The sequence below is a fragment of the Trichosurus vulpecula genome, chromosome 3, assembly GCF_011100635.1.
Source record: "Trichosurus vulpecula isolate mTriVul1 chromosome 3, mTriVul1.pri, whole genome shotgun sequence".
NCBI classification, from domain to species: domain Eukaryota; kingdom Metazoa; phylum Chordata; class Mammalia; order Diprotodontia; family Phalangeridae; genus Trichosurus; species Trichosurus vulpecula.
Window position 1 is genome coordinate 307792399 of NC_050575.1, and position 14654 is coordinate 307807052.

General features: G+C 37.4%; 1 protein-coding gene across 1 annotated transcript in view; it reads right to left on the reverse strand.

Moving 5' to 3' along the window:
* Window positions 1-14654, reverse strand: part of KCNU1 (potassium calcium-activated channel subfamily U member 1) — a gene marked incomplete at its 5' end in the record, with an annotated part of 434479 nt that overhangs the window by 152969 nt on the left and 266856 nt on the right. The window contains 1 exon segment of the mRNA XM_036750000.1: window positions 1210-1309. Coding sequence (XP_036605895.1) covers window positions 1210-1309 — 100 coding nt within the window.

A 14654-nucleotide genomic window follows, 5' to 3' on the forward strand; every position in this document is an offset into this window, starting at 1 on the left:
TTGTGTGCTTTTTAACAGTATAAACTGAACCATATATGAAAAGTAGGGGTAGGGAGGAATAAAAGTTTTGATTCCCAATTAGTCACAGATGAAATAGGCATGCAGAGAACAATTCAAGAAGTCATCTGTATTAATTATATCATACCTTAGTTTTCACTGCTGGGAAACAAATTGTGAAGGGAACTCACAAAATAAGCATCACAGTTTCGGGCGACACCGAAAGACCCTTTAGGTCTTAGCTGAAAGTGATCTTAAAGGTCATTTAGTCTGATTTTCTCTTTTTGCATATGAGGAAACTGAGACACAGAGAGGAGTAGTAAATTGATCAAGGGCAAAGGGAGGTTCATAGATAGACATCTTCTAAGATCTCAGACTGATTTTGATGTAGATGGAAAATGAATATTTGATTGGTAGGTATGTCCCACTTTAAGAAACTCAATAAATGAAAATTCAGACTGAGAAAACAGAATTAGCATGTATATATGTGTATGCACCATTATAAAAATAACAATAAAACAGCACTTTACAGAAGGACAGACTGCAGTATTATTTTAAAGAGTGAGCTCCCTTGGTACATTAGAATTTATTTACTTTACAAACTTTTAAATAAATTTTTGGGAACACATCTACTTGTTAAACCAGGTCAACTGATATAAATACAGCTTGATTTTTTTCTCCTTGAGCAGAATTCTATGCATCCAGTGTCACACACACACAATTAATTACAAGAAAATCCCACTATGCCATCATAATAATCTGGATATATTGTATAGCTGCTAGATTGGGGGATTACCTAATTGTATATATGTGTATTTGTTCCCTTCCTCAAAATCTAAGTGTATATTTCAGAAGAAAGGAGGGGAGCAGGGACATAAGGCACATGCCTATAATCTCTGCTATTGGGCTGGACGGAAGCTAGTAGAGAGCTTGAGCTTAAGATTTCTGAGCTGTACCAGGGCTAAAACCAACCAGGTTTTCTCACTATGTCTAGGGAGAAGGGCATCAACTAAAGACTAGCAAACTACCCCAGGTCTACAGTGAAGCTGGTTAAAGCTTCCATGCTAATTAGTACTGTGAATAAGCCCATGATTGGCTGATGCACTTTCAGTCTAGGCAAGATAAAGACACTTAGTCTCAAAAAAGGAGGTGGAGCTAGGGGTATTAGGGAATTAGGAAAGGCCATTAGGGTTTTGTTGTACAAGTACCTACCAGAATTGCATTTTCCAGAGGGACTGATCTACACCAGTGGTACGTGCCATTGTAATCAAAAAGATCGTTTTCCATATCACTCTCCAAAGTAGTCAGATCCCTAAGCAGAGAGAGTAGAGAATTAATATTATAATATTCCAGGGACTTGAGCAATGACCTTAAGAACTGAACTTAAAAGTCAAGACTTGAACTTGACCTCTGGGAGCCAAGATGGCAGAGTAAGCAGTGAATCACTGTAGTTCTCCCATATTCACCTCCCAACAACCATAAAATGGGATCCCAGAACAAATCCTGGAACAGCAGAGCCAGCAGAAAGATGGAGTGGAGTGGGTTTTTAGCATGTGAGACTTGGAAGACTGTCAAGAAAGGCCCATCTCAATTGGGTAAAGGGGGAGTCCATTCCAGGACAGAAAGTGTTCCAACAAGCAAGCAGCAAGAACCATCTCAGCAAACCAGCAGGAGATCCTGAGACCCAACGCAGTGGAACAGGCAAACACCAATACTAGGACCCCCTACATGTCTTAGCATAGCCAAGGGAACTGGCAGACTCCAGCTCTGAGAACCACTATGTGCTTCAGCAAAAACATGGAGAAATGCAGAAACACCCCACCAGGCCTCACCAAATGCCAGACACCACCACTGGGTTGCCAGCTTAGGACCAGGTAAGCTGCCAAAACCCTACAATCTTCAGCAGTGCTAGCCACCCCTAACCCCACACCCTCAACACAGCACCAGGCATGAGGGTTTCCTGTGGGTTTCAGGGCAACATCAGAGCAGCACCAGGTAAACATCCAGGGCCTAAGCTATAGGCAAAAGAAGTGTGAGATGGAGCCTCTTCCACCCTGGGAGCAGAGATCAAATTTAAAAGAAAGAGAAAAGGCCCCCAAAAGATGAGCAAAACAACAACAATAACAACAACAACAACAAAACAAAGAATCCAGCCATAGAAAGTTATTATGGTGACAGGGAAGACCAAAGACGACAACAATGTCGAAACACCTATGGGCAAAACTCCAAAGAAAAATGGGAAGTGTTCTCAAGCCCAGAAAGAACTTATGGAAGAGCTCAAAATGGAGCTTAAAAATGATATAAGAGAGGTAGAAGAAAAGTTGGGAAAAGAAATGAGAGTGATACAAGAGAATTATGGAAAAAAAGACTCAACAATTTGGAAAACTGCTTAAAAAGTAGAATTGGACAAATAGAAAAAGAGATACGAAAATCTACTGAAATAAACAACTCCTTGAAGAGTTCAATTAGCCAAATGAAAAAGAAAACACAAAAGCTAATTGAGGAAAACAACACCTTTTATTGGAAAGGGGCAAGTGGAAGCTAATGAATCTATGAGACATCATGAATCAATCAAACAAATTAAGGACAATGAAAAGATGGAAGAAAATATAAAATACCTCATGGGAAAAATTACTGACCTGGAAAATAGATTCAGGAGAGACAATATCAGAATCACTGGAATACCTGAAAGCCATAATCAAAAGGAGGACCTGGATAGCATCTTTTAAGAAATTATCAGGGAAAACCACCCTGATCTCCTGGAACCAGAGGGCAAAATAGGCATGGAAAGAATCCATTAGTCACATCAAGAAAGAGATCCTAATAATGATGAATAATTGCCTTTTCAAGATTTTAGTTAAACCTACAACCCTACTGACTGTTTCCAATATGCTTATCTCATCTTTTCCAAAGTGACTTATTCTAGTTAATGGAAATAAGCTACAACAAAAAAATGGTTAGAGAAGAAAAACAAAAGCAAAAAAAGGTTGATTTAGTTGACTGAAGTATCTTCGCAATAAAATATTTCACACCATGAAATTTCAATATGTCAGCAAGATATGTTAGCCAAATGTAGACGAATTTTCACCCATGAAAGTTAATACTCTTTAATAGAAGCTGCCCCTATGGTCAGTCAAACTCTCATAAACACTTTATTACATCTCTTTCAGGGCTTAACCAGAGATGATTACTTTTGAAGGATTTGGGCAGCTCAGAAAAGCCTCTGAATGCTGAAAACTTTTAAAAATTTTTGTTGATTTTATTTTTATTTTATGGAATAAAACAAACATTTCCATAATATAGTGATAATAAAAAAGATTGCATATGAAACTGCAAATCTATTATGCATAACTTGTTATTCCTTTTAAATATATAAAGTTATCATGCAAATTAAAAAAAAAAGAAAGAGATCCCAAAATAAATACCACAAGGAACATTATAGCCAAATTTCAGAACTATCATGTCAAGGAAAAAGTATTACAAATGGCCAGAAAGAAGGAATTCAAATATCGGGGAATCACAATCAGGATCGCACAGGACTTGGCAACTGTAACATTAAAGAACCAGAAGTCATGGAACATGATATTTGGGAAGGCAAAAGAGCTAGGACTACAACCAAGAATCATTAACCTGGTAAAATTAAACATAATACATCAAGGGAAAAATGGTAATTCAATGAAATAGAAGGATTTCAAACATTCATAAGGAGAAGACCAGAACTAAACCAAAAATTTGACCTCCAATATCAAGATCCAAGAGAAGCATAAACACATAAACAGGGAAAAGAAAACGTAAGGGATTCAATGGAGCTAAATTTTTACATTCCAGTTCCCTTGGCTATGCTAAGGCATGTCGGGGGTCCTAGTGTTAGTGTTTGCCTGTTGCACTGCAAATTTGACATTTGTAACTCTTAAAAATTGTATCAAAAATTATATACAATTGTATCCATTGTACAGCTAGAAGGAATATACACAGAAAGAGGGTGTGGGTATAAGGTGAATTTGAGTGAAAGACATAAAAAAATTAAGGGATGAGAAAGAGGAGTTGAATATAGAAATCAATCTTACCCTACAGGGAAGTAAAGAGGGAGGACATTAAGTATGGGGAGTGTGAGGACTGACAGAAAGGAGGGCAGATCAGGGGAGGTGGTAGACAGAGCCAAAACACTGGTGAGGTGGAAAAGGATGAAAGGAGAGTGAGGACAAACAGGAGGAAAAATAGGATGGAGGGAAATACACAGTTAGTAATCCTAACTGTGAATGTAAGTAAAATGAACTCTCCCATAAAATGGAAGCAGATAGCAAAATGGACCAAAAACCAGAATCCTACAATATGTTGTTTACAAGTAACACACCTGAAGCAAGGAGACACATACAGAGTAAAAGTAAGGGGCTGGAACAAAATCTGCTTCAGCTGATGTGGAAAAAAAGCAGGGGTAGCAATCTTAGTTTTAGACAAAGTAAAAGCAAAAATAAACCTAGTTAAAAGATATAAGGAAGGAAACTATATCCTGCTTTGATACAATCAAATTGAAAGAGCAAGGAATAGTGTACCTGTCAGATGTAGGGGTGGGGGGGAAAGAATCCATGACCAGGAGCATTACAATATGTAGAACAAATCATTCTGACTGCACTAAATTGAAAAGATTTTGTACAAACAAAACCAATGCGTCCAAGATTAGAAGGAAAGCAGAAAGCTGGGAAACAATCTTTATAGCAAGTGTCTCTGACAAAGGCCTCATTTCTCAAATATATAGAGAACTGAATCAAATTTATGAGACTACAAGCCATTCCCCAATTGATAAATGGTCAACAGACATGAAGAGGCAGGTTTCAGATGAAGAAATCAAAGACATCTATAGGCATATGAAGAAGTGCTCTAAATCACTTTTGATTAGAGAAATACAAATTAAAACAATTCTGAAATATCACTTCACACTAATCAGTTTGGCTAATATGGCAAAAAAGGAAAATGAGAAATGTTGGAGAGGATATGGGACACTAATGCACTGTTGGTAGAATTGAGAACTGATCCATCAATTCTAGAGAGCAATTTTGAACTATGCCTAAAAGGCAACCAAAATGTGCATACCCTTTGATCTAGCAATACCCTACTAGTTCTATATCCCAAAGAGATCATAAAAAAGGAAAATGACTTACATAGGCATAAATATTTATAGCAGCCCTATTCTTGTTAGCAAAATATTGTAAACTGAGAGGATACCCATCAATTGGGGAATGGCTGAATAAGCTATGGTATATGAATGTAATGCAATACTTGTGCAATGAGAAATGGTGAATAAGCCCATTCCAGAAAAACCTGGAAAGACTATGAGAACTGATTCAAAATGAAATTGGCAAAATGATGGGGCAGAACCAAGATGGCAGAGTGGGAACAGGGACTTCTTTGAGCTCTCCCCAAAAGCCCTCTAAATTGCTGTTAAAATGACTCTAAACAAATTCTACAGCTACAGGACCCACAAAAAGAGAGACTGAAGTGGATCTCCAGCCCAAGACAACTTGGAAGGCTGACAGGAAGGGTCTATCACACCAGGCTGGAGTGGAGCATGGGCCATACCAGCATAGACCGAGCCAGAGCAGGCCTAAGGGGATTGAATCACTGGTAGCTGTGGTGATTTCCAGACTTCTCAACCAACAAACACCAAAGACAAAGTAGAAGGTGCCTAGAAGTATCTCTGACAACAGCTGTGCAAAACCCCTGAAATTTGGGACAGAGCATTCTCCACTCTGGAAGCAGAACCCTACCTTGACAAAGAGCTCAAAAGTCAAGGAACTGGCTGGGAAAACGAACAAACAGCAGAAAAAAAATAAGACTATAGAATCTGACTTTGGTGACAAAGAGATCAAAACATACAACCAGAAGAAGATAACAAAGTCAAAGCTCCTACATCCAAAGCCTCCAAGAAAAATGAATTGGTCACGGGAGATGGAAGAGCTCTAAAAGGAGTTTGAAAATCAGGTAAGAGAAGTAGAGGAAAAACTGGGAAGAGTAATGGAAGTGATGCAAGAAAATAATGAAAAACGAGTCAACAGCGTTTGGAGGCCCAAAAAATACTGAAGAAAATAACACCTTAAAAATAGACCAGGAGAGGATTCTGGGAAGACGGCGGAGTAGGTCAGAAAATTCCAAGCTCTCAAGATTTCCCCCCACAAAAGAGTTAAAACAGCACCTTAGGGCAAACAAAGTGGGGTGGAGGCAAAGAAGAATAGGGGCACAACCAGGATCTTCCAGGGACAGTCTGAGATCTGAACAAGAACCCCAGCACTGGGTTTGGTTGCAGGGAGGAGTAAACACCTCCAGGCTAGGTTCCATTTTCAAAACAAGGGGCAAGCCCTGGGGTTAGTTGGTTTGAGAGGCTGCCTCAGATCCAGCAGCTTGAAGTTTTTACCGCAGGATAGTGAGGGGAGTCCTGTATTTGAGCCCAGGAAGATTAGGAACCTTTCCTGATGAGGAACGACAGATCCAGCTTGCTGTGAAGAGCAGCTGGGGTGAGAAGGAACCAACACACACCCGGTGAGTGCAGAAGCAGTGGGGCAGAAAGCCCCTGGCTGTGGGCACTTACAGGAGGTTGGAGGTTTGGTTTAGGTTCCAGCCTAGAGGGAACTGAAGACCTGGGCAAGAGGCAATTTCCCATATCCCAGGGCTAGAGGTGATTATAAAAAATCAAGTTATTACCACAAAAAAATGCATAGGCAAAGGAAAAAGAATCCAACCACAGAAACCTATTATGGGAATAGAAATGACTGGGGTTCATCTTCAGTTGAGGACATTGAAGTAAAGAAATCCCCAAAGAGTAATGTTAAATGGTTATTTCTCCCCCCAAATTTATAGATCTTAAAAAAGACTTTAAAAATCAAATGACAGAGATGGAGGAAAAACTAAAAAAAAATAATCCAAGAAAAACAAGAAGGTTATGAAAGGAAAATCAACGAATTAGAAAAGGAGATCTAGAATCTCAAGGAGAAAAATGACACCTTGAAAATTAGAATTGGGCAAAGTGAAGCCACTGAAATTATAAGAGATCAAGAAATAATTAAACAAAACATGAATAATGAAAAAATAGGAGAGAAAGTGAAACATCTTATAAGAAAAACAACAGATTTGGAGAATAGATCAAGAAGAGAAAATATAAAAATGATTGGACTAACTGAAAGTTATGATCAAAAAAAGAATCTTGATACAATAATACCAGAAATAATTAAAGAAAGTTGTCCTGAAGCATTAGAACAAGGCAGGGAAGTAGAAATAGAAAAAAATCCATCAAACACCACTTAAAAGAGATCCTATGAGAAAAACTCATGGGAATATCATAGTCAAATTCTGAAATCCTCAGATCAAGGATAAAATAATAAAAGCATCAAGATTAAAACAATTCAAATATGATGGTGCCACAATTAGAATTACACAAGACCTAGTAGCAGAAACATTAAAGGACCGCAGGTCTCGGAACACAGTATACCAAAGAGCAAAAGACCTGGGGCTCTGGCCAAAAATATCATGCCCTCCAAATTTCAGTATTGTTCTGAATGAAAAACATGGACATTTGATAAACCCTCAGACTTTCAAGACTTTGTTAAAAAATCCTCAACTTAACAGAAGATTTGACATACAAGAACTAAGAGACATATAAGGTACATACCAAAGACTGACTATAAGGGATTTACAAGAACAGACTGCTTACCTTTTATATAACATAAAACGAAAAATGTATGTCTAACATTCCTATTAATAATTGTTGAGCTTATAAGAAAGAGGGGGATAAACATGACTATGATATGAATTTAAAAAGTAAAACCATTTAGAAACAGCTAAAAAGAGTAACTATTTTATATGAGAGAGGTGCAAGAAGAAGAAAGGATACAAAGGATTTAGACAGGGGAGGAGGGCTGGTAGTTCTGGTAACCTACTTTCATTGGGAATGGGTTTAAGATGGAACAATACATATGTATTTAGAAGAGTATAAAAGTCTTCTAAATTTAGAAGAAATAAAATAGTAGGGGTTTAGTGAGGGGGGAGAGGACAAGGGAAGTATTAGGACAAGGGAGGGATTTTTAGAGGGGAGAATGAAGGAATAGGTAAAGGGAGTTTAGATTAATGGGAACGGGAGGATAGAAGAGGGATCCTTTGAGGTGGGAAGGCAATTAATAGGAAGGCAGTCTAGCAGGTAGAAGTAAAGTAGAGGAGGCAGGAAGGATAGGAAACAAAAGATATGTACAAACATAGAAAACAAAGATCAGGAGTAGATTATGTTTGGGAAAGTATATGTCTATATATGCATGTATATATGTATAAGTGTATGTATATATCAAAAAATAACTAAATTATATTGTAGCCTTCTGGGGGGTGGGGGAGGGAAAAACGAAGTTAAAAAGTGCACAGTATAGAACAAAAGAAAACACAAGGAAGCAAAGAAAAGATGGACAATTCCCAACACAAGGTGTATTATTTATCATACAGGCTTTCTTGAAATGAAAATTTATTGTTACATATTTTGAATCATCTCTTATGTTCTGTTATGCACATGACATGCTTTTTTTTTCTTTCTTACTTTGTATTTAAGTTTCAATATTTAAATTTATGATATGTTTTTGTTTCTTTTCTCTATTTTGTATTTGTGTTCTGGTAAACTAAAATTCAATAATAAAAAAATAGACTGTCCCAAATGGCAAAAGAAGTCCAAAAGGCCAATGTGGAGAAGAATGCCTTAAAAAGTAGCAAACACTTTTGAAAAGGGAGAGGGTCAAAGGAGAAAACAGAATAAATGGGGGGGGCAGGATAGGGTGTAGGGAAATATAGTTAGTCTTTTCACAATATGGCTATTATTGGAAATGTTTTGCATAACTACACATGTAACATATAACCTATATTGAATTGCTTGCCTTCTCAATGAGGGTTGGTAAGGAGGGAAGAAGGGGGAGAATCTGGAACTCAAAATTTTAAAAACAAATGTTAAAAATTGTTTTTACATGCAACTGGGAAATAAGATATACAGGCAATGATGAATAGAAATCTATCTTGTCCTACAAGAAAGTAAGGGGGCAGGGGATAAGGGGATTGTGATAAAAGGGAGAGCAGACTGGTGGAAAGGGTAATCAGAATGCATGCTCTCTTGGGGGGGAGGGGAGGGGAGAGATGGGGAGAAAATTTAGAACTCAAAATCTTTGGAAATTGATGTTGAAAACTAAAAATAAACTAATTAATTATAAATTTTTTAAAAAGAAATGAGCAGAATGAGGAAAACATTGTACACAGTATCAGCAACATCATATGACTATCAACTATGAGTGACTCAGCTTTTCTCAGCAACACAACAATCTAAGAGAAGTACAAAGGACTCATGAAGAAAAATGCTATCCATATCCAGATAAAGAACTGATGGACTCTGAATGCAGATTGAAGCATATTTTTTTTCACTTTATTCTTTCTCATGTTTATTTTTCCTTTTGATCTGTTTCTTCCCTCATAACTGTGATGAATATGGAAATATGTTTTACATGATAGCATATGTATAAAGTATATCAAACTGCCTACCATTTTCAGAAGAAGGGAGAGGAGGAAGGAAGGGAGAAAAATTTGGAACTCAAAATCTTGTAAAAATGAATACTAAAATTTTCCTGATATGTAATTGGGGGAAAAATAAAATACCATTTAAAGCAAAAAAATATGTCATCACGGGAAAAAAATATTCCAGGGACTTCCCACAAAGATGCCGACATGACAGGTTCCAATTTAGTTCTGCTTTCTGGAGAAACCCTTCAGGAATGAGAAAAAGTGCCAGGGGAAGCAAAGATTCAATAATACCCAAGAGGAACACCAGTTAGCAATTCCATCCTATCCAAAACCACATGAAGAAACAGCCTAAAATGTATGGACATCTTTGAAGAAGGTATGGACAATCTCATATGCAGGGCAGTTCTAGGAGAACTAGATCTCAAATCTACACAACCTCCAAGTTGAAGATAGGTTAGGAGATGAGCCTGAAATCTCTTTATTTTACCCAAAAGTCATTGACTTCTACATGAGTGAAAATATAAGGAGAATGTCTGAGATCAATTTGACTTCCCAGTCAGAACAGTGGCAGGAAATAGGGGACTAGGTTGATGATTACAGCAGTAGCCAAGGCCCAATCTCAGCTCTAGGTCCAATTCTGTGCCTCCACACAGGACTAGAGAGGAGGCAGGGTCTGACCCAAGGTGACTTCATAAGCAGGGCAGGAGTAGAAGAGGTCAGGTCAGGACCGAGTCTTCTGATCCAGAAGTGGGAAGGAGACCTGGTCATAGCCACTCTTTCCATGGTAGTGAGAAAAGCTTTAAAAAAAAGCTTTGGCATAATCTCTGGCACAATGAGAGGAAGCTAAGTGGGCTAGTGGATAGAGTACTGGGCTTGGAGTCAGGAAGACCTGAATTGAAATTCTACCTCAGACACTTAGTAGCTATGTGACCCTGGTCAAGTCCATTCACCTTCATTTTTTTCAGTTTCTTCATTTATAAAATGGGGATCAAAACAGCACCTACCTCCCAGGGCTGTTGTGAAGATCAGATGAGATAATAATTATAAAGTGCTTAGCATAGTGCCTCACACTTTATAGACTATATAAATGCCAGCTAATTTTAGCTATTATGTTTCAATCCATAAACTGAGGTAAAAGACAAAATTAAATAGCTGAAATTTCCTAATATAGAGAAGAAATAAAATGGGAAAGACAATTACAAGAAAAAGTCTAAGAAGAAGAAGAAGAAGAAAATAACTCCAGTAATTGGAAATAGAACCTCAGGAAAATAAAAAATGGATTTTCCAGAAAGATCCCACATGTGATTGAAAGTGAAAAAAGAGCTGAAATAAGAGATAAAGAATAAAATGAGAGAACCAAAAGAGCATAAACAGGTTACAGCAGAAGTTAGAGTTACTGTAGTTGCAAACTCTCTGAAAAATAGAATGGAAAAACAAAACGTTCACAAATATTCTAGGATACAATAAAAATATTGCAAGTGTCAGGAAGAAAGAGACTATGTACCAAAGAACTGTTATTTATCATCACACAAGAATATATAGCAGTTATTGTTAAGGAAAGAAAATGTTGGAATATGTTATGCCCAGAACTATATCTTATTGACCTCTCACCATATAGACAATCTTTTGATAAACATTGTAATTTTCTACCTCCACAACATCTGTGTGTCCCATTCTCTTTACTCACATCTGTCTCCATCACCTCTTATCTAAATTATTGCAAGAGCTATGTAATTGGATTCTTTTCAAGTCTCTTCCTACTCTAATCTATTCTCATTGAGTTGCTAAGATGATTTTATTTAAGCATAGGTTTGATCATATCACTCCTCCCCTCCATCCACTGTCCCATCATTCTACCCCTTGCTTAATGAGTTCCAGTGGTTCTTTGATGGCAGTTGTCCTTCATGCTCAAAGAGGACCAAAATGACATCAATATGCTGGGGTCAAGGTAAAATGTTTCTGATTGTGGTAGATAAGACCAGTATGAGCTCAGAATGTCCTACCACAGGTCATGCACAAACAGTCCATATGAACATTTGGAGTACAGATGTCTCTAAATTTGTGCATCTCACATTTCTTTTGAGCTACTGCAATTCCACTTTGCTCAAAGAGCACAGCACTGTCTTTGATTTGGGCACACTATGATAGATAATCCTGTGCCAGTGTCTCCCATGTCTCACAATTGATGCCAAAGTTCTTCATAGAAACCTTGACACTGTCCTTGTATCACTTTTTCTGCCCTCTATGTGAGCACCTGCCTTGTGTGAGGACTCCAAAAACAGACTTTTAGGCAAAGATACATTTAACATTCAAACAACATGGCCAGTCCATTAGAGTTGGGCTCTCTGTAGTAGAGTTTGAATGCTTGGCAGTTCAGCTCAAGAAAGGACCTCAGTGTCTGGTACATTATTTTGCCAGGTGATCTTCAGAATCTTCCTAAGACCATTTAAGTGAACAGTTTCCTGGCATGCCACTGGTATACTGTACAGGTTTCACAGACATATAGCATTGAGATTAGCACAATATTTCCGTAGACCTTCAGTTGGCTGCCAGTCTAATACCTCTTGTCTTCCACACTTTCATTTGGAGCCTCCCAAATACTGAGGTAGCTCTGTCACAGAATGAATCACCCTCATCACTTATGTGTACATTCCTGGAAAGCATCCTGCTAAGGTAAGTGAAGTTACCCACAGCATTCAAAATTTCTCCATTTGCTATAACTGATGATTCTAGACATAGATGGTGTAGTTCTGGCTGGTGGAGAACCTCTGTTTAATTGGTGTTGTCAGGCCAAAATTAACACAAATGGCAGAGAACTGATCCATACTCTATTGCATCTCAGCCTCAGAGGCTGCACTGTGTGCACAATCATCTGCAAAAAAAAAGTCATACACCAACTATCCTTCCACTTTAGTCTTGACTTGTAGCCTTTTCAAATTAAATAATTTACCATCAGTGCAGTAACTGACCTTGATGCTGTTTTCATCCCCATTAAAGGCATCTGAGAACACAACTGAAAATATGCTAAAAAACGTGGGAGCAAGCACACAGTCTTGCTTCACTCCATTGGTGACTGGGAAAGCACAAGAGCATTACCTGTTAGCCAGAACCCAGGCAAGCATACCGTCATGAAACTGATGTACAGAGTATGACCAATGAACTTCTCTGTGTAACCAAATTTTGCCAGGATCTTCCACAAGCCCTCACAACTGACAGTATCAATGGCCTTGGCTATATGAATGAATATTGTATAGAGACCTCTGTCGTGCTCCTAGCATTTCTGCTTGATTTTTCTTGAGTTGTCAGGCAGCAAACATCATATTAACTGTTAATTGGCTCTTTTTGATGACCATCTTCCAGGTGAAGGATCAGCCTTTTAAGATTCTGGCAAGAATCTTGCCAGTAATGACTAAGAGATCTCCCCCACCTCACGATTGTCCTTGAATAACCTATTTCCTTTTCCAAGGTTCTTTGCTATGTCCAGGATCAAATGTAAACTTCACTGACTGACATTTAAAGTTCTCATAACCTTTTCACTTTTCTTACATGTTATTCCCCTCATGCATTCTATGATCTAGCTATGATGTACTTGCTATTCATTCTACTTGACATTCTACATCTCATCTCTGCTTTTGCTTCAGTGTCCCCCATGCTTGGATTTCTTTGCCTCTTCACATCTCTTAATTTCCCTGAATTCCTTCAGGACTCAGATCAAATTCTGCCTTCAGAAGGAGATCTCCAAACCCTAGTGGCTTCCTCTAACAGATATTTCATATATACTTAGTTCTTTAAATATTGTTTATCTCATTAGAATGTAAGCTCTCTGAGGCAAGCAAGTGGTCTTGTCTTTGTATTGCCAGGACTTAGCACAGGCTATGGTATGTAGTAAGTGTTTAATAAACATGTTGACTGACTGATCAGAGGATGGAATAAAGGAGAAGAGAGTGGGAAATCATGTCTTGTGGACATGAGATGAGAAGGAAAGGAGAGGGAGCTTACTGAAAAAAATCTTCAATTTTTTTTCAGGGAATTATCAATAAGGTCCTCAGATAAATGATTATGGGAGGTTAGAGGAAAAATAGAATGTTGAGATATAAAGAGTGAGGTATTGTTAAAATAGGTAATTTAAGTAGAATTTATTATGCCTCTAATAAGAAGAAGTGATGATCATTATCTCCCTGAAGACAACAGTATAAAGTAATATCCTTAAAAGAGAGAAGCCAGGAAATAGTATTATGCTTAAAGGCACAATATAAAATGGAATAATATGGATGATAACTACATAATAACTAAACATCTACCCTAAAAAAACACCAAGGACTTATAAAATACAAATACAAAGCATATTTTATGGAAATAAAAGAAGACTGAAATAATTGATAGGAAATATAGTTGGACTATGCTAATAAAATGTTAATTTAATATGGTTTTATTTAATTTAATACAATTTTAGTACCAAACCAATCAAACTACCAAGGTGTTACTTTATAGAAACAAGAAAAAAACTACCAAAATTCAATTGGGAAAACAAAAGGTCAGTAATTCAGGGGTAATAATGACAGAAAAAAGTGAAGAGGCCACAGAACTATCAGATCTAGACCTATCCTATAAGGCAGTGATCATCAAAACTTTGGAATGGATTCTAAATGAGATTAGGTAATAAAAGATCTGGAAGCACTAGAACATGGTATACTAATCTTCAATTAAACCAAACATCACTAGTCATTAGGGTAAGGATTTCTTATTTAACAAACTTTTTTGGAAAACTGGAAAACAGTCTGGCAGAAATTAATTTTACAGGAAGGGGACAATGTTAATTAAAGCTCAACTAATGGTATACAAAAGTGCCTCATGTGCAATAAGTGCTCAACAATTAAAATAAAAAAAAGTTACAGCCTTTGCACTCAGGAAGTTCACAATTTAGCAGTTATCCATGACAAAGTAGAAAGAATATTGCCTATTAAGTCAGAAAACCTGTATTTAAATCCCGGATATATCGTTTACTCATGATGTAACCCTAGGTGAAATACTTAACTAGGTTGAGTCTAAGTTTCCCTATGTTTAAAAGGGAAGCAATAATAGTTTCAATATCTCCAGCAGAAGATAGTTGTGAAAACCAAATAAGA